Genomic DNA, 25,615 nt, shown 5'->3' on the forward strand with positions numbered 1-25,615 from the left:
CCCTACCTGGTAAAGGCAACGAAAACATAGCCTGTTACATGAAGAGAACTGCTGAGTACTAAAGTAAAATTTACAGACAAAGAAAAGCCTTGTAAGTACCAAACCAAATCTCTCAAAACTGTGGACATCTCTTCAAAAATCTTTTAAAAAAAGAAGCCCTGTACAAAGAACATCGATTTTTAACAGAAAAAGTTGTTATAAAGATTTATATTTCTAGGCACACTGCCTAACCCCACTCTCACATAGTCAAGTCAGCATTCAAAACAGGAGATTGTCATAATGTAATACTCCAATAATATTAATACTGATATATTGCTCATCACTTCACTTTAGGGATGAACAAAAGATTATATTTAAACCACAATAAAGAAAACACTAATCAATTGTCAGTAGTGATAGCTTTAAGTGAGTCCACTTTATTAACCTCCTGTACAAGTAGCTTTAACTTTGTAATTTTTTTATCAATTTGTCAATACTTAAGTCCTGCTTTTTAAAGGAATAGTAGCTGTTACTTATGTTTTGAAAGTGACCTAGAGGCTCCTAGGTTGAGGATAAAATTAAAGAAACGTATGGAATTTAATTAAGTTTAAATTAAAAGATGTTGCATCAAAAACTCATTTTAACACAAATTATTGAACTAAAACTAGACAGGCAAATCAAATGTGGAAAGTCACAGACTTCAGCTTTTTCCTCATCCTACTTTATTTTGTTAAAAACCAAGTAATTGTTTCTACTTTAGAATGTAATTTGTATTGTCCTCACTCACTTTCTAACACGCTTTTCAAACCTTTTATTTATTAAAGGTCATATTCTGCCACCCTTACTCATATTGCACTCTCCTTTCAATATAAACAAACTTCCTAAAGGCAAGAAAAGTTATAAGATACAACATTACAGCACTAAAATACATTGCTTGTTGGATTACTAACATTAAGTGTAAACTTGTTATCTGGAAGTCAGTATAAGTCAGTGTGGATATTTACCTAATATGCCACTTTTTCCCCCTAGAGGATCAAAAAGCTCCTGCTTTCCAGAAGCATTTGATTGTACTACAGTATTTAATCAGATTCATTTTGTCTCAGCATCTCCATTACAAATCTTTCATTTTCAGCATTCGCTAGTGTTTACAGCCTGGACAAAGTAAGAGCTAACGTTGGTCGCACACTTTTGTTGTGTGTTAATACAAGACCATCAGCTACATTTATTATTCTCGTACCTTTTGTTCCATCTTCAGAAACTGAGCAAATTCTTCAACAGTGAGATGATCTTTCTTATCGCTGTAGCTCAAAAGCAACAAGTAGAGATCGCGTCGTAATGACATCATCTTGTAAAACACAGAGAATTCTTCAAATGTTAGGGTTCCCTGATTCTCATCTGTGTCAGCTTCCTGAGGAGCAAGAACATGCAAGTAAGTGTGTTGGGTAGGTGTATGATGAATTCAGGGAATGAAGCAGAATAGAACATCCGTATAAGAAAAGATACACTTTCAATACACTTCAAGCCACATGGCTCCACTCATCCTCAACAGCACTAGCAAGCACTTTCTAATGTTACAACAAAATTAAAAGGATTCTTATTGGATTTTTTGGCAGAAATTCAATTGTTAAAGCAAAACGACAAAATCTCAGTGAAAAGGCAAATTCAGTCTTTAGATTTCATTGTATTAAGTTATTTCATGAGAAGGACTCACATTGGGCCAGATTACTCTGGTGTAAATCTAGAGTGATCTATTGATTCAATGGAGTCACACTGGATAGCATCAGAATCTCACCCACTGACTTCATCGAAAGGTAGAATCTGACATTTATAAATGTTCTGTATAATATTACAATGCTAAATGGATGTCAACATGATAAATTACAATAATCATTTAATCCCATTGCCAGCAAAGTGTACGTGAACAGGATTAAGTCTGCAATAACAGCAGCGTTCCACGCAGAAAAATATCTCCAGTCTTGATTGCTGTTTTAGTTTGTCCTCAGAGCTATTGTTACAGTAAGTACTGTTTTCTTCTCTATGTTATTACTGCTTTTTACGTTGAGCATCTGCCTAAGAGGATTTGCTTTGGATTTACAAAACATTTGACAGCAGTTTTATCATTTATTTTGTCTTTGATGTAGGTCTCTACAGTAACCCAAACTCAAGAAAGGCTTTTCCCTGCTGAGTTTTAGTTTGTAAGCAGCTCAAGGAAGAAAAGGTGAAAGGAAGTTTTAACATTATAGATGGTTCAGTGTCCTATGTGTATCCATGAATAACACCTCTCATTCACAGCAGTGCATATTGGTTTTCTTTATGCACTTTCTTTACATTTCATTTAACCAAGGCCTTAAGCCCTGATCCTGCACCAAGATCTGCAAATGAAGATGCCTGCAGCCAGGCAGAGTCCTATTAAAGAAAGTGCCGCCTTAACGTCTCTGCACAGGACTCTCCTTTCTGTAAAGAGCTCTTCCCAATGTTGATTTGCCCTGAATTCCCTTGGGATGGGTTTCTCTGTCCAACAGTTTACCCAATAAAATGTGAACACAAATTCTCACTACAGCCTGCATCTCACCTAGGGTTGCCAATTCTGGCTGGACATATTCCTGGAGGTTTCATCGCATGACATAATATTTAATTGAATATTAATCTTTAATTCCTGGAAACTCCAGGACAATCCTGGAGGGTTGGCAACCCTAACCTCACTGCCGATCCTTTTTATTCTGGGGTCAGCTTTTCCTTCCTCCACCCACTCTCATACTTGCCAGAGTGAAGCTGCTGATCAGCCAGCCTGGAACTACAGAGAACAGCACCCCCAGTCATCCAGTTTGGAACTACACCTTCCATTTTCACTTTCCCTTTGAACAAAGCATTCAATTTACCATTTGTTTTAAACACCTTTCTAGGCTTTGAATAACACTGTACTCTTTATAAGTAAACATCAGCATTAAATATACAGCCTCGGAATTCCATGGCTCGACACCACTCTTTCCTTACAGACCAGTTGTCTCCTGGATGCTTTTGCTCTGCAATATATAATCCTCCATATTCAGTGGTGCTGGGAAAAGGAAACTGTACTGGGGTTAACTTTCCCAGACCTATGTCTGATGGCAAATTTGAAATCTTCTAGTCAGGCTATCAGTCAATTCCCTGTAGTCAGCTTCTGGTGTCCTCACTCATGAATGCCTCGTGGCAAGATTTACCTGGATCACATACCTCTAATATTTCCTGGATTCTGGGTAGCAGGTTATCTGTCTGGCATAGTTTTACTATTTAAGTCTACATAATCAAAACAAAGGTGCACATCTTCAGTGGTGCAAGTGAAAACTGGGAACAGGCAGCACAGAGCCCAACTCTGTCAGGAGGAATCATTTAGGACAGATTTCTAGCTGCTTCGGATCACCTGAGCAGCACAAAGCTGCCTGATCCAGGACTGAGAATTTGGCACAGTGTCTATCCTTTATCATGTATAAATCTGGTGATACTGGAAGCCCACTGGACCCCTTGCATGAGTAAGGATGATTTGAGAAATAAGGGCTATACGCCTGGTCACCAAGCCAGTCTAATAACAGGATAATCTTTCAAAACTTCATTCTTTCATCAGCACTAAGGGTTCTAACCATTTCTGCAAGGTCTAGGATATGAACCCAGATATAGGCTGGCAGCAACAAAGGGAAAAAAATTCAACCTGTTTTTGAAATCAAAATAATAGATGGCTCTGGGTTACAAAAAGGTTGCCTGTTAATGAGAAAATGTTACATCCCTAGATATTTCTTTTCCATTTGAAATTGAACTAAAAGGCTTTTGCCTGTCAATACGTGTCTTCACAATTCTCTGTTTCTCTTGCAGCTGCAGCATTAGTAAAACCTAAGGAATCACAGGGAGCTGCATTCTTTACACCAGTGGTTCTCAAACTGTGGGTCGGGACTCCAAAGTGGGTCACAACCCCATTTTAATGGCATTGCCAGGGCTGGCTTAGACTTGCTGGGGCTCAGGGCCAGTGATGAGCTGCCAAAATCTTAACAATCGGTTCCCTACTGGGTCTTCAGCGGCACTTTGGCGGTGGGTCCTTCACTTGCTCCAGGTCTTCGGCGGCGGGTCCTTCAGTGAAGGACCCGTCGCTGAAGTGCCGCTGAAGACTCAGAGCGCCACCCGGTGAGTACAAGCCCCACATCTTTTTTTTTCAGTCATCCCTGCCGGGGCCCCATTGAAACTTCGAATCGGGCCCTGCAATTCCTAAAGCCGGCCTGAACATTGGGGTTGCAAAATTGTACCGGGGGCCGGGTAGGGAAGGCTGTGTCTCCCAAAACAGCCTGCCCCCCCCATCTGACTCCCACCCACGTCCTGCCCCCGACTGCCCCCCTCAGAACCTGCAACCCATCAACATCCCCCGCTCCTTGTCCCCTGACCACCCCCTCCCTAGACTCCCCCACCCTAACTGCCCCCCAGGACTCCACCCCTTACCCAACCCCACCCCCGTTCCCCATCCCGACCGCCCCCCCAAACCTCTGCCACCTCCAACCGCTCCCTGCCCCTTATCCAACCCCTCCTCCCAGCCCCAGCCTGGCCCCCTTACCATGCTGCTCAGGGCAGCGTGTATGGATGCCACACGGCCCGCTGGAGCTCGCAGCCCCACCCCTTTACCATGGCGCTCAAAGTGGCAGGAGCTGCAGAGCTGCCCAGGAGCGTCCAGAGCGCTGGCGCCGGCGGCACGGCATGCTGAGCCTCTGCGAGAGGGGGAAGGCAGGGGAGGGGCCGGGGAGCCTCCCCAGCCAGAAGTTCAGGCAGGCCAGACAGGATGGTTCCACGGGCCGGAGTTTGCTCACCCCTTTAACAACCGGTTCTACACCGGCTTCTAAATTTAACAATCGGTTTGTGCTAACCGGTGCGAACCAGCTCCAGTTCACCACTGCTCAGCAGGGTTGGCTTTAGGCCGATTCAGGCGATTCCCCTGAATCAACAGGCGATTCCCCTGAATCGGGCCCCGCGCCCAAGAGGGCCCTGCGCCCTTGCTGCCGCCGGTACGCCATACCAGGGCAGCCAGCTTCCCCAGGGGGCAATTTAAAGGGCCTGTGGCTCCCAGCAGGGGCTGGAGCCGCAGGCCCTTTGAATTGCCACCAGAGCTCCACTTCTGGAGTCCTGGAGTAGGGCTGCGGGGCTCTGGGGGCTATTTAAAGGGCCCGGGGCTCCCCTTGCTTCCACTGCCCCGGCCCTTTAAATAGCCACGGGAGCCCCGCTGCTTCCCCAGGGCTCCAGCAGCTATTTAAAGGGCTGGGGCGATAGAAGCAGCGGAGCCCCGGGCTCTTTAAATAGCCCCCAGAGCCCTGGGGTAGCGGGGGGCTCCAGCTGCCACTGCTGCCCTGGTCCTTTAAATAGCCGCCGGAGCCCCGCCGCTTCCCCAAGGCTCCCGCGGCTATTTAAAGGGCCAGGACGGTAGAAGCAGCGGAGCCCCTGCCCTGCCCCTGCTGCACCCGCTGCTCGCACCAGCCCCACACACCGCACCCCCTGCCCTGCCCGCAGTGGCAGCCAGCCCCTGCTGCACCCCCTGCCCTGCCTCCAGGCCCACACCCCCTGCTCTGCCCGCACCAGCCCGTCTCCAGCCAGCCCCACTTCTCCTGCCCCGCCTGCAGCCAGCCCCGCACCCCGTGCCCTGCCTACCTGCAGCTAGTCCCTGTCTGCAGCCAGCCCCACACCCTGTGCCCTGCCCACATGCCTGCAGCCAGCCCCTGCTGCACCCCCTGCCCTGCCTCCAGCCAGACCCTACCGCCAGTCAGCCCCTGCCCTGCCTCCAGCCAGCAATGTACATAATATATAATTTTGTTATTATTTATATAGTTATGGAAAGTAAATAATACATGGAAGAAATGAAAGGGGTTTTTTATGTGTTTTATTTTTTTTAGTCATCCCTGCTGGGGCCCTGCCGAAAATGTTCGAATTGGGCCCCGCACTTCCTAAAGGCGGCCCTGCTGCTCAGGGCCCAAGCCAAGCTGGAGGGATTCAGACCTGGATGGCAGGGATCAGGTTACAGGCCCCCCCGGCTGGAGCGGAGGTCATTGGGCTTCGGTTTTGATCCCTTCCGCAGTCAAGGTGGTGGGGCTCAGGCTTTGGCTTTCCCCCCCCCCCCCGCCCCCCGGGGCGGTGCTCAGGCAGGCTCAGGCTTCGCCCCCCCCCCTCCTGGGGTCATGTAGTAATTTTTGTTGTTAGAAGGGGGGTTGCAGAGCAATGAAGTTTGAGAATCCCTATATTATACTATGTTAGGAGTTAGTGTTGCTGCTATCTAAATCCATAAACTCAGATCTTAGCACATAAGTGGAGAAGGAAATGATTTTTACATTTTTACAAGGTAACAATTAGGATTTGTTTGCTCATTTTAAAGTCTACACATACCCAAAGATGATTTATGATTTGGGGGCACAATGCAGTCTAAATTTTCTCTATATCTGCTAGCTAGGCCATAAGTTTCCCAGGCTTTGCACAGCCATGGAGCGTACTATGCATTCCAAGGCTTACAGCTGTGCAATGCTGATTGTACCCCAGAAAATCAGGCACATTTTTGGGTTCTAGGATCTTAAACAACTTCTGTTTTGTGCAGTGGTCTGGATTTTGGCCCATAATTTTGGTTTTTGCATTTTGTTTTGCTCTTGCTGTACCCAATACATCTTTAGCATCTTTCATTTCCAATCATGTAAATATTAGGGATGGTCAAACAATGGTAAATATATTCTCAGAAAATTTCAAAGTGAAAAAAAAATCAGTTCTGGTAACTTTAATTTAAAAACAGAAGTTTCTGCAAAAATTGTCATTTCCTTCTATGAAAAAAATTTCAAGCACTTCTATATTAGGTAGCAGATCCACTTTGCATTTACACTAAGATAAGAGCAAATTTAGGTACAGAATGATGAGAACAAATGGTGCCCCAAACTGTGTGTTCTTCCTACAGTTTGTGTGTGCTGGGCCCTTCATCATGAGGTATGTATATCTATATGAAGTTAAAAGTGATACAGTGCAAGCAACATGCACCAAGAGAAATTCTGTGGGCTACAAGAGAGGACAGGGAACTTAGAAGTTCCAACTCCTGGATTCTATTTCTGGCTTCCCAATGGATGCTCCATGCTGCCCCCTAATAGTCTAGTGTCCGATGGATTCACTGTCTGACCCTGGGCAAATTACTTCACCTCTCAGCACCTTATTTTGTCCGTCTATAAAAAGTAAATAATATTTACCTACCTCACAGGTGTTTGTGAGGCCACTTAATTCATTAAGGGCTAGATAAATCCTCTAGTTCAAACAGGAATTCAGGGAAGTCCTGACCACAATGGTCCTTTCTGGCCTTATAATCTATGAATCATGGCACCTATGCCACAGCCCTGGGTGCTTGGATTTACGCATTGGGGAGATTGTGCCTCAGGCAGGCAAAATCTCCGGTTGGGCTCCTCTGGGCATGCGTGTTGAATGCAATCTGCTCCATGCATTAGAATAGGGCAGACTGTTCTCTCTGCATCATGATCCCACCTCCTCCTTGCCTCTTTCAACTCCCTTTTCAACCTCTTGCTCCCCTTACTCACTACACACGGGTTTTCTCTTACTGTTAATGAGACATTCGTTTTTGGAAGACAGGCGAGGGGGTGGAGTAATGTTGAAAACCTAACTGAAGACTTCATTCTGCCACCCCTATTCACATTCAGAAGTACTTTACTACATAAGTAGGACCATTAATTTCAAATAAACTACTTATGGAATGGCACACAGTGAGAGACACATACCTCAAAATAATACAACTTTTCTATCAAGACTGTAATTAATCAGCTGTGAAAATTCCTGGCCTGGGGGCTTTTGCCCAATGTCAACAACCTAGCTAGAGCTAAAGGGTGAAATCACATAGCACAATGTTCTCTCCTCCTCTTCACTTATACAACAACAATGAAATGGAACTGTTTGCTCATTAATCTTTAAAAATACCCACTTTTGTCAGTAACCTCAAGCTTTTCTCCAAGAAGGCAATATGCATTTACAAACAAAATATTGCACTGTGTGAAAAGTACACTGACCTGGAACATCTGTCGCACTTTTCTGCGGGGCAGATTGACATTCAGTTTATGCATCAACTGGTGGATCTCTTCAATATTCAACAAGCCATCTCCGTTCTTATCAGCTTCCTCAAAGGTCTGTTTCACCCAGGTGCAAATATACTAAGGAAAGGTTAAACTACTTAAAATGAATGTTTTTATCTTGGAGAATTACAAAGGGCCAGGTTCTGCCAGCCTTGCCAAATATGACATATACCAATCAGTCCCACAATATAAGTAACGGTGGCAAAATTTGTCCCAAAGTAATAGAATATGGCCCACGGTTTGCATCAAAACTGTGTCCACTTCAACACTCTGGGATAAATTCACCCCTGGTGTAATTTCTCTGGAGTCAATAGACCAGATGCTGACCTCACAGCATTAGTGTACACATTAGTGTAACTCTCTTGATTTCTATTGAGTTATTCCAGATTTACACTGGTGTAACTGGGATCAGAATTATGTCGTCATTGGAGCCAGTCCAGGGATGTATTTGGCTCATGATGTGTACCACCAGGAGTCTTGCTCAATGGGCATGTGTATCAGTGACAAAATTCATTTAGTGCTAGAGCATGGAATAAAGATGACACACAGTGAAATTAGTCTAAGCAGATAACTACAAGACTGCAATTTCAATAAGACCCTTATTAAAAAATTAACAGCTCTTGTTTTTCCATCCTCTCTCTCCTCTAAGTTTGAGCTTTAGTTTCTTCATGCTGCTATTTCACCTTTATATTTTCAATTCTTCCTTCTTCTGAAAGCTTCTTCTCCATTCCGCCATCACTGTAAACTCATCTCCTTAGGTCTCCTCTCCCCTCTATCATGTTTCCTTCACCCTCTATATATTTCCTTTCTCTTTCATTCCCACCCTTTCCTCCCCATCCCACCCCACCGTCACTGCAGAGCACAGAGGGAGTCAGACATACTTGGGGGAAATAAGCTGCACCGTCCTATGTCCACATGTAATCTATAGAGTTCAGGGAAGGAGAGTGCTCCCTGATACACAATCCCTCTCTCGGTGCTACTCTAGACTTGTGTGGCGCATCCTAGCCCTTACAGCCTAGTGCCTAGCAGGCACAATTTGGTCATCAATCTAGGTATTAGGCAGGAGGCAAGTGCTGTCTGCTTTAGCAGATACACAAGGCAGATGTGTTCTCCGACTGCAGCACTAGGCAAGAGTGTTTCATGAGGCAGACTTACATAAATAACATTCTGATCACTGAAATGTCTCTTCATAATTAGAGCACGAGCTTCAAAGAAAACACTGACTACGTACATGCATAAAGTTAGTCATGTTCTTAAGTGTTTCCCTGAATTGGAGGCATCGTGATCACAGCTTACATACCTGCATAAGTCGAAAACACTTAAGTCTAAAACATAATAGTCTGATTCAAAGCTCTTTGAAGTCAAGGAGAGTCTTCTCATTGGATCAGACCCTACATCCTCACTTCTTTCTACTAGATATTCACCACTAGCACGCACTCCTGCTCTCATGCCCCACCTCGTTATCTTCTTTTATAACCAATTTAAAAATTAATAATATGAAACAAAAAGCCCTGGAGCTAGCAAAATGCATGTCACACTGAAGCAACCCAGCTTGCATTACTTTCAAGGTTAGATTGTCAACTCTCTGAGGCCGGCACCTTGTCTTACAACATGTCTGTGACGAGCCTTGGAGACCAATGGCACTACACAAATAATAAATTATAATAATATTTATAAGAGTAGCCAAGCAGGATTGGACCTTTTGTCCTTCCTTTGTTTATCCAACTTACTCCTATAAACAAAGTGCAAAGCAAACAAGGAACGCTGGTCAAAACTAGGGTATGAGGGGGGGAGGTTTCCAATTAAAAACAAACAAACAAAATGAAGTGATTGTATTTTTGTTTGACAAATTTTTGAAAACATTTTCATTTTGGAGAAAGGGATAGTGCAATAAAATAATGAGACTGTGTGAAGAAGAAAAAAAATCTAATTTTTTAATTTGTTTTCCCATTGGAAAAAAAGTCCAAGTGTTACTTTGCATAATTTTCACTCACCTAGAGAAAGTATACTTTTAAAAGTGAAGGTTACTTTCTTTCACTTTTTAACATTTTAAAAAACTTTCCCTCCATTTTTCTAGAGGAAAAGGAGGGGGGGAAAGTATAAAACTAAGAGGTGGGCATTTTCCACATGAAAAAATTTAAAAATGTTGTGTTTTTTCCTCAAACATTTGTTGTTTTGAAATATTTTTGGAAAATGAAACATTTTTTAGTCAGTGAAGTCACTTTTTTAACAAGAAAACCAAAACATTTAATCAAAAACATCTAGAAACAGCTCCACCGTGACTATGTAAATTTTACCATCACCTGTATATTTCTGTCTTATAGGTTTAATGTTATTTGAATGCAGTTTTCTGTGATTTATCATCAACAACTGACTCTTCCACTCCTCATCCGTTTCCCTCCATCCTTCCCCAGCTGGTAGCCTCAATCTCCACAATCTCCTAGATGTCTCATTATGATTTAAAGTTAACATGATCTTTCCCCTAAAATGAAACCCTCTCCACTCCTGTAAGATGTGAGCATCTGCTGAGACATGCTGAGCACCCTCAATGCAGACTGATCATGTTGAGCGCCTCAAGAGTTTCAGTCAGTCCCTAACTTTGTACAAAGATGAAAATAAAGATCAGTTTTCCAACTGCTGATTTTAGGAAATGAAAAACTTTTCAAAAATTGTACAAAGCCAGTGGTAAAATTTAAAAATATTCCCAATTTGTAACAATAATTTTACAAACTAGTGACCTGATTTGTTCTCAATGCAATCAATGGCAAAACTTCAGTTGTCCCGAGTGGGAGGTGGAGTGTACCCATAACACCAAACCACATAAAACAAACCAGAAATATCTAAATGAAAGCCAGAGCTAATGTCCTTGAAAGGATATTGATCATGAGTTCTTTGTCGTTTAGCAAGAGAATCCTCATCACTTATTCCAGCCATCAAATACTTAAGTCCTGTGATCCAGGTGCGAGCCTCCTCTGGATTAGAGGTGATCAGATCTAGTGACTCCATGTGGTTACCATGGTAAATGGTAAAGCAGCAACTTGGGTCAAAGTTCCCCTCGGTATGGCGATGGAATATTTCAGACTGTCGGCCTTCTGTCACTTTGTAAATTGAATCAATTACAACTGCAAGCAAAAGGGGAACAGAAAAATTAAGCTGCTTGGATGTTCATCCAGTATCTTTGCATTTTCACATTCTTCTATATTTTTCAGAGTTAGTGTTTTTAAATAAAGGTAAACTCATAAGCCTTCACACTGAAAGGGCACTTTGGGTCACCGGCTTGCCCTTGTACAGCTGCAGGGGTGTGTGTGCAAGGAGCTTCCCCCTGACTTGCATTCCTGAACAGCAAAACTGACAGTGCCAGCGATCTCCTGAGTGTAGGATCTATTTCCTGAAATGCCCATGGAGTGCAAGTCACTGCAGAAGGGGCAGGGAATAGATGGGGCATTGCCACCCTCCACCACCATACTGTTTTCCACCAGCCAGCAGACATGAACAGTCACAGAAGGGATATGCACTATATACCATCCCAAGAGAGATCAAAGCAGTTGTGCTTCTCAGCAGTGGCATAGTGCTCATGGAGATATCCTAGTGCTCCTGTAGGGGAAGTATTGCCTCACACAGTTCCAGAAACAGGACAATACTTAACTATCACAAACTGGCCCTCTGATATGAAAACACCAAATGTGTTATTACCTGTAATGTTTCCCTGTTTTTTACTAACTATCAAGCCTTAGTGGCAACACCAGACCTAATTACTTACCTTTTACTAAGTAAAACACTAGTTCCAGTAGGCACAATTTAGGTTCCCTATTTTTGTTTAGAAGGGATGGAGCAGGATAATTGTTTAAATCAATAACTAACGTCATGAAATAATTGAAAAATAAATAATGTTTATAGAAACAGAAAACACCACTATGTTCAAATTTACTTCGAAGCAGTTAGAAAAGACCTAGATTTCATTTGGTATCTGGCAAAGAAATTAAGCAGGCTTTTCTCTGTCATCCTTCCAGAGAACAATCCAAATTAGTAATGCTAGGTTGCTTCAAAAGTAACTAGCCCTTCCTAAAGAAGAGCAGCCGGAGAAGAAGCTTTTAAACTAGGCAGGTTCCTTTCTACTAAACTAGATTGGGAGTATCATCCCAAGGTAACACCTAAGACATCTACACCCCATCACTCAGACTCCATGCTCTTCACTGTCCACCTTACTTGAACACTCCAACTGCAGCTCCTAATCTGTACAGCAATGATGCGAGGATCAATCATAAAAAGGTATTTTCAGTACATTGACAGGTACTATTACTTTAATGACTGGGGTCATTTTTGCAATTTCAAGGAACAGCTGCATTCTTCATAACTCTGCTACTCCCCTACAATTATACAGTTGGACAAACAGTGTGGGCAGTCCGTTATTCCAGATATTTGTAACGTAGGGATAAATCAAAGAATACAGAGCAACATTTTAAATGAACTGCCTTTCTCTAACTGACTGTACAGTCTTGTAATATTCAAATAAAATAGTGATGGCCGTACTTTGGCATCTAACCAAGTCATACACGCTTCCATGAGTTTATTTATGATTCATGTAAATTTGGGTCAGCATTTTCACATCAGCCTGAATTGTGTTCTCTGTTTAATTAAAGAAGCAGTGTTTCCTTTTAACTGCAATACTTGGAAAATTATAGACAAAATACAGCAATGACTTACACACTGTGCACAAGGAGGTCAATGGAGCTCCCCAGGGTGAAGTCAGTGCTTAGTTTGGTGCGCCAGGTTTAAAAAAAATTATTATTGACTATTACCTACATTTATAAAATGCCCATCTCCATACTCTACGTAGCGCACTTTGCATCACTTAGATCAACAGAAGTATCACCTACCCCAAAATGGGAAGTGAACACTTCTCAGCATATTGCAGCAGCCAAACTAATTCCCTTGAAAGGACTAAGGATGGCAGACTACTAGCCAGGGGACTCAACTGTACCTACAAAGCTTGAGCATAAAGATTTACAACACATCACACTGGTTCAGATTTTTGACGGGAACACATTCCAGAGCTGAAGGTCCACTACTGACATCATCCTACCACCAGTTAATGAGAGCTCTACTTTTGGGGTCAGATAGGCAAAGTGTCCCTTCTGTAAGTAGGTGCTATGATGAGGCATAGGGGCAGAGCTGATCTCTGGAGATTGACCACATATGGCTTTCGTGATAACAGCCAGCACCTTTAACTGACAGCAAATGAATGACACACAAGACTGATGTAATATGGTCTAAGCGGTCTGTCCTTCACATAAGGCAGGCATGCCACATTCTGTACTAGCTGAAACTTCCAAGTGACTCCCAAGCATAGCAAATTAGCATAGCCCTGAGGTGAAGAAGGTCCTGAGTGTCACGACAAGGTCTACCTTTGAAAGGAAAGGATGCAGTCTCTTGACCAGCTGTAGATAACAGAAGGTGTTTTTGGCCACTGTTGCTATATGGGAGCCAAGAAGCAGGGAGCAATGAGTCCAGTAAAACTCCTTGACTGAGAACCATTTTGAGAATAAGTGAGCAGATCGCCTCAACTGAGTTCCTAAAAACACTTTCCCTTGCCAAATACCTCCATCTTAGCTGAAATGAGACTAAGCCAATTGGTTTCACCTGGGTCCCTGTTTTTGTAATATTTGTAACAATACCTCATTGACAAAGAGTCTTGTTTAAATTTGGAGCAGGAGAGAAACAAAATGGATTAGGGAGGCATTTTAAAATAGTATGTGCTTTTATGTTTATGAAATCATTTAAAAAATATTATTTGTACAACTACTTATCATGGCTCTTTCCCACCCAAAGACCTCACTGATGCCTCAGAGGAGGATGAAGGCAACATGAATGCCAGTCCATGTGTGGATCAGTCAGGGCTATTTTCCAGTGTTGCTAGAGACACCTGAAGCCCTGCCATAGGAACTTGAAGCATCTTTTTTCAAATGTACTCAGCTGCCGTCACCCAGCCCTACAGTGTGGTTCTACACTGAAAAGTGGCTATGTAAAATTGGCATCTTTTTACACAACAGATCTGCTCCTTGTGCATCCCCATTCATAGTCGTTGAGTGATGAAAATCAGTTGTTTTATTGCTTTTTACTCCTGCTGGCCCTGTAGAGCAAACACAGTTAACAGAAGACAAGCTGGATTCTATTTCTTCTTGTGCATCATCAACAGATAATTCACTAAATTCCAATTACTTACACCTAGGCAAACCCATAGGTATCACCAAGAAAATAATCTGAAAACAATGGGAATACATGGGTGTATTTGATTTAACGTAGCCTGCCAAATTGTTGTTAGTGGCGATGATGTGCAAAATGGAATAACCCCGCCTGACATTCCATTTAAACTGAATTTGCAGGGCTGGCAATTGAAATGACACATCATTTCACTTGGAAACTTAGTGCATTTTAAATAGCACTCAAGGAGAGACAATATACGTGGAACCCCTCAGTACCATTTTTATAGTCACTTTTCAGGGCAGAACTGCGCTTTAAGGTTCAATAATGCCAAATTCGCTTGTCCCATCTGTTCTTACATAACAGCAAAAACATGCTGTAGGCATGTCACCTGATGCTGTCAGATTCAATCTGGTCCACAAGCAAGCTGTCATGAAACCTTAAGCCAGCAGAAATATTTCCAGGATGTTTTTTCCAAACTCCAGTTGAAGCAGTGTTTATAAACAGAGTGCAGGGACTGGATATCTGCTTGGCTCTTACATGCGTCACACTCCTTACACCTAGGGTGACCAGACAGCAAATGTGAAAAATCGGGACGGGGGTGGGGGGTAATAGGAGCCTATATAAGAAAAAGACCCCAAAATTGGGACTGTCCCTATAAAATCGGGACATCTGGTCACCCTACTTACACCCTCTACTCACACTGTGCACCAGCATAAGGTCTAGGTGGAATCTGGCTCTAAATAAATGTGATGTGGCCTTTTCACTAAATGTGTTAATAAGAATAAGGATTTCCATAAATTAGCTTAACATTTCTGGTAGCTTTTCTTTTAAATCTGGAGTTGGATCAGGGTATAAGATATTACACAGATTTAAGCTAGTATCTGGACTATTTTAGAAGATGTATTTACTTGTAGGTTCTTATCTTCCCACACGAGGACAATGTACTAAGGCCAACAGTCTTCTCCTCCTGGTCAATTTATTCCAGGTCTATCCTATAACGTAATTTGTTGGAAAATATTACTACATGGTTAGACTAGCCTTTGTACTGTACAGTGCATGCATGCCAACATGCTACTAAATTGCTACTATTAACAGAAATAAGTTATTTTTTTCTGGCAATAACACAGTGCCTGTCACAATATATTTATTGTGCAAAATGGTCAATAAGTGTTTATAAGTATATCACATTTACAAGTATCACTAATAAGAGTTTATAAACTGAAAGATACACACTGTAAAGTACAGTTTTTCTCTATAAACCATGTGAATTCATATTCCAGTGCACAATTGTTCAAGCAATTAAAAGAAATATTAAGAGACTTTACTTTTAGCCTTTTCACTTTTTCTGGATGGTCTCCATCTGATGCAAGTCCTGTGTTCATCCAGGTAAAAGAGACGTACTAGCCCTTTTGTTCCACTCTTCAGCTTAATCATCTGAGTCCCAGACTGCATTACACTCATACATCTTTCAACTGAAAAGAAGATTAGAACAAATTCAACTAAAAGTCTATTTTGTCACACTAGTAAAAAGGCTTACCAACATCTAGCTACCATGTAAAACCTTTGATTTGCACCTTGTATGACAGGAATTAAACATTAATCTAAGAAAATAAAATTGGAAATGGAGTAGTTTTTAGAAGGCTTTGTAAAATCTGATCTTATACAAGCATGAGAACTGAATCTATCACTTTAGAATACAAAATAATTATTAATATATATAGATGGTACTTGGTTCTACAAGAGAGCCATGTATTCCTGTTCAAAGAAAGAATAATGTTTAGCTTCTTTAAATACTTGGGAGTCTGCTTCCATCACCAGAAATCCAAATGTCATGTACAGGTTTTCAGGTCCAGAAACAATGAGCACCAAAGACATTCTATTGCTTTTACATCTGTAAATTCCAGTCAGATAAAATCCTAGCATACAAACATGATTTAAAATAGACGTTCAATAAGTTATACTTATTCAGCACTAATATTTTTAGGTTGGGATTTATCAAAAATTAAGGTTGGAATATTATCTATTGACACCAACAATTAATATATTCATAGCAGCATCACAAAAGAGAAGCTGTAGTATTTTGTACTATGGAGGGAATCACCATGTCATGATTATGCATATGTGCATATTTTATTTTAACAGAGTGGGAGGATGGTTGTATATTTTAAAAAGGAAGCAGCAAATGTCCAAATGTAAAACATACATTACCAGGATATTGCTACCTGTAATTTGATCTGTAAACTTGAATTGTTTATATTTTGTTACATTAAAGACCTGATTCTGATCTTACAGCAGTTTTACTCCTGTATAACTGTGTAGTAACTGTGGAGTTACTAATAATTCACACCACTCCAGTGAGATGAGAATCAGGTCCCAAAGCTCTTTTACACTTTGTCATTACCCTGCCATTGTTTCACCATGAAAACAGGGACATTTCAGCTATACTACAGATGTTTCATCTCTACAAATAGTCAATCCATAGCAACCTAAAGAACCCAACAAACATTGTAGGATTACCTTTATTTGCTTTTCAAACTGACTCAGACACCGGTATTCATCCATCAAACCAATATTCTTGTGACAGGGCACAAATGTCACAAAATACCTGAGCACTACAGCACACAAGTCTGCACTTAAAAAAAATTACACAAAAAAAGGCAGAGTTGGACACAATGTCTCATTGAAATTGTATATGTGACTACTGCAAAAGATCATCTTCAAGTGTCTCATACAAACCATTTTTTTTATTTTTCTGCAAGACAATAAATTCCAAGCATGCCTCTTCCTTATCTTTGTAATCACAAATGAGCACTAATGGTATCCCATTATTTTCTGAAATGCTGCTTCGATTATGCTAATAGAAAGCCTTTCTGAAAATGGAACATTAAAAACAGTCATTTTTCTTTCAACAAATTCCCACTGCATTAACTTGGGTATTTACCATTATTTCTCAGAAGGAGAAGACAAAGTAGCACATCTACTCACAAAACAGCACAGGACGTAGGACCTGATTCTCAGCTCCAGATGAGCTGTGCTCAGCACAGGATCCAAGGAGTGTGGGATGCAAGCTCGCTTTATAACTCCTTTGTGCTCTCCCAACACCAGGGGGCAGTTTCATTCCCAGAGCAAATTAAAGCAGTATCAGGCTAGGTCTACACTGGGGGGGGAGGGGTAATCGATTTAAGATACGCAAATTCAGCTACGCGAATAGCATAGCTGAATTCGACATATCCTATTCGACTTACCCTGCTGTGAGGACGGCGGCAAATCGACCGCTGCGGCTCCCCCATCGACGGCGCTTACTCCTCCTGACAAGGTGGGAGTACGCGCGTCGATTCGGGGATCGATTTATCCGTCTAGATAGACATGATAAATCGATCCCCGAGAGATCGATTTCTACCCGCCGATCTGGGCGGGTAGTGTAGTCTAGCCCTCAGTACTCTTCAGTCTAAGGAAAATCTACCAGAAACATGAGGCCTGATTCTCCATTGCCTGGTACTTTGGGCTCTGTCATCTGCTTCTCCCAATGTGCACTGGGAGCAACTACGCAGGAGAGACCACAAAGATCCATTTGTGGCTCCAAGATCCTGGATGATTCTGGCTGGATATGCCCCCAAAAGAGCAGCATTCTAATGCTCTAGCCTTGCTCCCTTCCTCCCAGCCACCTCCATCAGGGGCTGTGAGGAGTGGTGGAACAGAGATGGGTACGTCAGCTCTATGCCTTCCCGGTTAGAGTAGCTTTAAAGTATGAAGTATAGTGAGCCAATGACACTCAGTTATGTCATGACATTATTATGAATCTTGAGGCAGCAGTGTCCGGTTGAGAATGGGACCTCCATGAGGGCTGGCTTGCTGAAATTCAATTCAGATAAGACTGAGTGGTAATGGAGGGTTGGAGGAAATTGTTTCCTTGTACTCCCCCTCTCCGAATCCACCTGTTGTCTCTTGTCTTTCAATTCTAGATAGAGGGAACACTGACATTTTAGCAATCTAGCTGACTTGTCTATAGCTTCAATGTAAAATTCAACAAAGGGCATTGGAAAAGAGAAGAAATTATTTGGAGTTTCCTCATTCAGTTTCATGTATATTAATCAATCATCTCCTCGCCTTCCACTTTTTTGACTGGAGTACTCTACAATGTACTCTACCTACATATCTGTAATTGCTGCCCTGGGTGAAGAATAAAAAGGACCCATTCTAACTCTTGTAGTCTCCATTCTGCAAGGTTGCATAGTTTCCCTCCTAGAAGCAAACAAATGTGTGCATTATCCAGTACAGGGTTTTAATGCTGTATATGAAAAGTGCAATTTGGAAAAAGATTTCTCGGAATTCACAGATGTGACCTCACTGGGCCACCACAATTTATGTGGGTGACAGTGTATCTGTCAGCAATGGGAATCTTCTGACAGGAATAACAATGGCCTAAAAGAGAAAGGAGGGTGCCATTCAAAGGCAGTGAAAGACAGGGCTGAATAGGATTTTTTTTCTGGCTAGCTTCTCCCCACAGAACAATAACATTCAGCTGTCAAAATGTCAAGCACTTTTGACTTCACAACAAATGAGGAGAGGGAAAAGTTAATAAATCAACAACAGTATAGTGAAGGAAAATATATTTTAATTTACTGTTGTTCCACATATATTTTCTGTAAATTGGATTTTATTTTCAGATCCATGTTATCATTCACAATATTAACAGTAGAGGTGGTGGTGATGGTACATAAAAAAATTGAATCTAAAAGCAAATTTTCAGTGACAAAGCTATAGTTCCAGGATTATGTTCTAATGGGCACACAAACCCTTCTAGCTTATCTCTTCTGGTTCTTGGTCCCACTAGAACCCTGAGTGGAATTATGACCATGTAATCTTTCCTTTTCCTCTTACACACTTACCCTTATTAGACACTGTCACTTTTCTCTTTAAAGTAATTCTCAATTTCATCCTCTCTCCTCTATTCCTACTGCCAAAACTCTAGTACCTGCTCTGATAGTTTCCATCTACCTCTCCAGCCAAGCATTATGGATACTTCTACAGCGATGATTTTTTGCCTTGATAACCATAGCCTCCTCTTTTCTACCCTGTTCTCATCCCTCCCTTCCCCAGCTTGTATAATGCAGTGGTCAAGAATGCTTGCTCTCTGCTTGCTCTGACTACATTTCCATCTACTTTGCTCCCTCATCTATAATGAATCCAAGCGTCTCCTTTTCCTCATAGTTAAAGCACTCTAGCTTCATCTTCCAGCTACCGCTAGGAACTTGCTTCCTTCTACAGTCTGCCTGTTCCAGAGCTGCACCTGAGCTTCCCTCCTTACTGCTCCCTTTATCCTCCTTCCTCCACTCCTTGCTCAAACATTCTCCTCAATACAGCAGCAAGGATTAATGCACACTTCCGCTCCTCTTCCTGCGACATTAGCGATTTCTTTTCTCTGTGAGTCAAATCGCGCAATGTCCTAAGCACCTAAGGACGGGCTTAAAGCAGCTTACAAGTTGTGGTTTTCCAGCAGCAGCAGAGACGCCAGGAAGGAGGATTCCAGAACACATTGGCACATCCGAGTTCTCCAAGGTGGGGATTTGCAACTCAGCTCAAAGGTGTAAATGTGGCCTGCGTGTCCCCACAGCACAGATCCACATGGCCACAAACTCATGAGTAAAGGTAGACAAGTTCACTGTTCCTTCTGTGACGGGTCATCTGCTCCGCACTGGCTCTGATAGGGTTAAAGGCTGGAAGGCTGCAAGGAAACAGCCAATTAGGGTAGTGGCTGTAGCCAGTTAGGACGGTGGCTGGACTAGCCAATCAGGGCCCAGTCGGCCCCTATAAAAGGAAGCTACAGGCCAGAACAAGTGACTGTGCTGCAGGAAGCCCAAGGGAGGGGACTGGCTAGAGGGCTACAGAGACTAGCACCGTCAACAGGGCTGCTAGGAGTTGCAGGCCCAAGGCCCTGGAAAGAGGGCGAAGGAGCTGAAGGTGCTAGGGCTGCGGAGAAGTGGCCCAGGGGGTTGAGACACTGGTGGAGAAAGAAAGGAGGGGCAGTGAGAAGCTGTTGTTTACTAAGTCCCTGGGCTGAGACCCAGAGTAGTGGGCGGGCCTGGTTTTCTCCCCCACTTGCCACTGAAGAAGCGGCCAGGCTATGGACTGCCAAGCCACTGCAAAGAGCAGCTAGACTGGTGCGGAAGGAGTCCCTCAGAATGGGGGAACCCAGATTGTGACAGGGCCGGAGGGCTGTGCCACAAAGCAGAGGCAGTGAGACTGGAACTGCGGTGGGTCTGCAGGCGGAGACGAGGCTGGGAGAACCACTGCCACCGGAGGGCACACCTGCTGACTAGAGCTAATTCCTGAAACGGCTAGCAGAAGGCGCCAGTGTGGTGAGTGACACCTTCCCAAAGCAAATATCAGCTGGCCATGGTCAGGATGGTGTCCCAGGCTCTACTTCTAGCATAGAAGTGAAAAGTCCATCCTCCCCAGCTCTCCCACTGCTCCCACATACAAAGCCCTTTGCTTGTGAGTCCAGTGTCAGACCCCATGATAATTTTCCTGTTTAAGAGCTGAATCTGAAGTAGTATGTTTCTGTTGACTGTACTGTCTTGGTGGAGGAGGGGACTCGGTGCAAGCTGCACAGAAATGCAGAAGCATGCTGGCAGTGGGCTCTACTTTTACAAACATTTATTTTCCCTTCTCTTCTGGGAGATAAGCCTGGTGAACGGTAAACAACACAGTACCAGATTCAGATTTTAAACTCCAAACCCTATTACCTTAAGGTTTTCTGACATGGGAGATTTTTAGAGTTATACCTATATAATTATACCAGTGTAGTTAACCTATGTGGACACTTTTGCAGGGTATGTCTACACTGCAATAAGGTTTGTGAGTGCAGAACATAGACATACCCAAGCGAGCTTTGATTTAGCTAGCTTGAAAACAATAGCAGTGAAGTTGTGGCAGCGTGGGCGGCAGCACAGGTTAGCTGTTGGAGTACAAACATGTCCAGGACCTTGGTTACATACTTTGGCTTCTAGCCCTTGTTGCCAACCCTGCTGTTTCACTGCTATTGTTACTCAAGCTAGCTAGATCAAAGCTAGCTCAGGTATGTCTACGCATGCTGCAGACACCTCTAATCACTCCCTCTGGAATAAAAGTGGCTTCCACTTCCAAAGCAACATAAGCTAAACTGGAAAAGGGTCATTTTATACCTTAATAAGAGTGTCCACCTGGGGAGTTATACAGGTATAACTATAGTGATTTAATTCACACCCTTCCTTGTACTGGTACAACTTTCCTGTGCAGACAAGCCCTTAGAAGCTGGAGGAAGAGACAAATCAATAAAGGGGAGACATGATCTGGAACAGGAATAGGCCACTGTATACTAAAAATAATACATTAGTTTTGCATAAATGATTAGGCAATTATTAAGCAAAGGACAATCTTTGAGGTCTGATTCTCTATATACTAGTGATGGGCCTGAACTCACTCTTTTTGGAATTGAATTCAAATCCAATCTTCCCCAGTGTCCAAGATTGTTTGAGCTCAGGTTCATCCCTACTAAATGTGAGCACCAAATTTTGCACAGGAAGAGATTCTCTCTTAGGGTTTATCTACTTGAGAAAGTTGCATCGCTATAACGTAAGATGTGAATTTAAACAGAAATAATTTAACCAGTGCAAAAGACTGTGCTGACACTCTGATTTCAAGTGGCTTACTGCAGTTTAGCTTTAGCCTAGGAGCAGGCTTACCTAATCACAAGCCAAGCTTGGACTGAAATACAACTCTCCATACTGCCTTTTCCAAAGGTTGATATATCAGTTAAAAAAACTATTTGTTACACCAGTAAAACTTTCTCATATAGACAAGCCCTTAGATTTTCTATGGCTCAGCTGGAGGAGAGTTTGAACTGGAATTCATATTACATATGCTGCAGATCTTGCTAAGGTCTGGAGAGAGGGGAAGTGAGGACCTAATGTCCTAATGAAAAAGAAGCAGAAAAAAGTTTTGAGGACAATGTTATACATCAAAAAGGTAGAAAAAGGGTGCAGAGATGAGACAACATTGTTTTTTGCTTTGTAGTTCATCTTCAAGGTTACCACTGCCTTAACAGTTGTACAATATCACTCTTCCAATTGAGAACCACAGTAAACTGTCATATTTCCAGAGAGATTTCAGAACTAAATTAAGACCCACAAAGGATCTAATCCAACCACTCCTACCCACATGAATAATTCTTACTCACACACTGTGATGGGGTGTCCACCCCACATGTGCCCTGAAGGGATTCATGGAGACCAGATGGGCCATTAACCTATTAAGCAGCAAACCAGGGAGATACAGGCTGGGTGGAGAGCCTTGCTCACAAGGAAGCCACTCACTTGAGCAGAGTGGGCTGGGCTAGTATAAACCCAGGAAGCTGGCAGCAGCAAGGGATCCAGGAGGAAGTTTGTGGTCACCCTCTGCTTAGTAGAGAGGGAAGGAGAGAACTGGGAAAAGAGTAGGACCCTGGGAGCCTGGGCCAGAGGCAGGGTGTACCTGGAAGAGAGCAGGGTGGAGAAGACAGCCTATGAAATGTGGGGTAGGAAGCAACCCAGGGAGTAAGCAGCAAGGTTGGGGACTGAGCAGACCTTGAAGGGTCCTTGGGCTGGAACCTGAAGTAGAGGGAGGACCCAGGTTCCCCTACCCACCACTGGGGAACTGGCACTTGCGGGGCAGAGAACTGGAAGATGGCCTGGGTCACTGTGGGAGTGACAGAGGCTTTGAAGGACTATACCCTGGAACTTGGGAATGCTGAGTGACCTGGCCAGAGGCCTGAGTCACAAAGAAGACACTGTGGTTCCTGGAGCAAGAGAGGGGCCGCAGGCTGACAGACAGCGTGCATCTGTGGGAAGGGGTGTTGATGTGGCGGAGCTAATCCCCAGAACGGCCAGGAGGAGGTGCCATCCTAGCAGTGAGTGGAGCAATCCGTCACACACACATACTGAAATAGACACAAGTGTAACTAAGTTAGGAATCTAGCACATTTACTTCAATGGGTCTGAACGGGTGTAACTGAGGGCAGAATCTCATCCCTCGTTATCTACTTCAGAGAGAAATAAATTAAAGAGATGAAGCAATCCTATTCCAACCACATCTTCCATTTCCCACCCATTTATCAAATGCCATCACTAATCCTAGGCAACTTTTCTAGTTGGAGTAGTACAGTTTCAAGCAAATCACATCAGAAGGCAAACACTAAGGGCTTGTCTACACTTACATTTTATAGCGCTCTAACTTGCTGGCTTAGGGGTGTGAAAAATCACCCCCCTGAGCGCAGCAAGTCTGAGCGCTTTAAAGTGCTAGTGTAGACAGGCTCCAAACGCTGGGCTAATCCCCTCGTGGAGGTGGATTACCAGGAGCGCTGGGAGAGTTCTCTCCCAACGCTCACGCACAACCACACTCGCACTTGAAAGCGCTGCCGTGGGAGTGTTCCCACAGCAGCGCTTTGAAGTTTCCAGTGTAGACATACCCTAAGAGTGGTAAAGGGGCTACAACATTAGTCCATTATATTTTCCCTTCAGCTGTTTACTGCACAGAAATAATCCATTTTAAAGAGACCCACATGGTGAAGAAAATCCCATCCTTCTCAAATACCCATTGGGATTTAACTGTAGGAAACCATTCCCTTCTTTGCTGCTGTGTATTTAATAATACACACCAAATGATCAAAATCCTTTTATCCAAGTTGGCTTTTGAATATGCTAATTATAATCTTTTAAACAAGCAAAACAGAACTTACACCCTTCAATAAAAACTGAATAGGATACAGGCATCCAATAAAGGCGCATGCCTAAGAATGAAGCACTAGAGAAACAGGGAACTCAGGAATGCTATTATCGATAAATTGACATATGGAAGAGGTATGCTCCCGTAACTAAATAGGCTATTTGGGAAAGGATCTTTACTACTCTAAAAGAGCAACTGATTTTAGAAAATAAATGCTGCTTTAAGGAAACAAACTTTTCTGTGGTGAGTTTACTGTTCTAGATAATCAAGTGTTTTTTGAGTGGTAGGCTACTCTAGATAAACTACCAATTCTGGAATGGGTGTGCTACTTTTGCTATATAGCAATCCTAGAAGAAAGGATAAAATTACTCTCCAATGAAGAGGTGTGTTAATTTTTTAAGAAAGTAAAGACATTTTTCCATTATAGAAAAAAAATTCTAGGGGATGAGAAAGGGCTAGGAATGCATTTTTATGATGTTTGAAAATGGATTCTCAATTATAACTTAATTTCTGTATTGCTGAGAAGGGATTTAATGTTATCAGTAGAAGATGATATAGTTTGTTGTATCTGGAAATGCAAATAAAACATTAATATAATGTATTGCAAACAAGCTATAAAGTTTTAATTTCAAATTAAAAGGAAGCAAAGAAAAACTGATAACTGTAAAAACCCCTATTGATTTAAAAGGTTTTGAGAACTTGCTTTTGACAGTCTACTAATCTGAGAGTAGAAAAGATTCCTTATAACCAGACTATGATCATCATTATTAGATTATTGTGTTAAGTATTAACAAAAAATCAACCATTGTGCAAAGTTAACAGAGAGTGATTAATTTCAGAACTTTAATATTTACACTCAAAACTACACACACACACAATATTCAGATATTGTATTGACTGGCGCTTAACTGTTTACTCAGGTTCATCACAAGAAGTCTGACAATTACATGCAGAACTATGTTTTATTTTGTGAACAGCATGAACAAATCAGTAGATCCAAGGCTTATACAAAAGCAGAACCAAGACTTAACAGTCACTCACCATTAGGATTCAAGAAGGCCAGGCAAGTACATTAAGCTGTATTCTAGCTTATGCAAATATTCCTCATTTACACATGGTTTTCAACTTTAGAAAAATCAGCTATAGGCTATTTAAACCTGGAACTGAATGAACATTTTAAAAAATCCAGTGACATAAAATCTGATGTAACAAAGGTCTTGCATCAAGATAAAAAATAAATATCAAAGACCACATATTTTATAAAAGTAGAATGAGAACATTTACACAGTAATTGAAAATAGTAATTCTGAATGCAAAGAATTTCTGAAAAGAGGAAATATTGAAATTTAAACAATGAATAATGCAAAAACATCTGTTAATATTTAGAAGACAATTGGGATGTTATTTGCCATTTAAATTACATCTATTTCATTTCTATACCCAAACTGATCATACAACATTATGTCTTTTTTCAAATAATCTCATAAAGCAAAAAAGATCAGAGCACCGGCAACATCTGCTACAGTAATTATCACAGCTGCAATCAACACTCTCAACAATATGCACATCCTCTAATTCTTTTC

General features: G+C 42.3%; 1 protein-coding gene across 1 annotated transcript in view; it reads right to left on the bottom strand.

The window, feature by feature from the left end:
- Positions 1-25,615, bottom strand: part of PLCH1 (phospholipase C eta 1) — a 172,355-nt gene that overhangs the window by 67,789 nt on the left and 78,951 nt on the right. The window contains exons 3-6 of the mRNA XM_054040926.1: positions 15,617-15,763; positions 10,966-11,209; positions 8,025-8,154; positions 1,217-1,387 (exon numbers count right to left, since the gene is read on the bottom strand). Of these exons, the coding sequence (XP_053896901.1) occupies positions 1,217-1,387; positions 8,025-8,154; positions 10,966-11,209; positions 15,617-15,763 (692 nt within the window). The remainder of the gene's footprint in view (positions 1-1,216; positions 1,388-8,024; positions 8,155-10,965; positions 11,210-15,616; positions 15,764-25,615) is intronic.

Source organism: Malaclemys terrapin, chromosome 9 (assembly GCF_027887155.1).
Source record: "Malaclemys terrapin pileata isolate rMalTer1 chromosome 9, rMalTer1.hap1, whole genome shotgun sequence".
Taxonomy (NCBI): domain Eukaryota; kingdom Metazoa; phylum Chordata; order Testudines; family Emydidae; genus Malaclemys; species Malaclemys terrapin.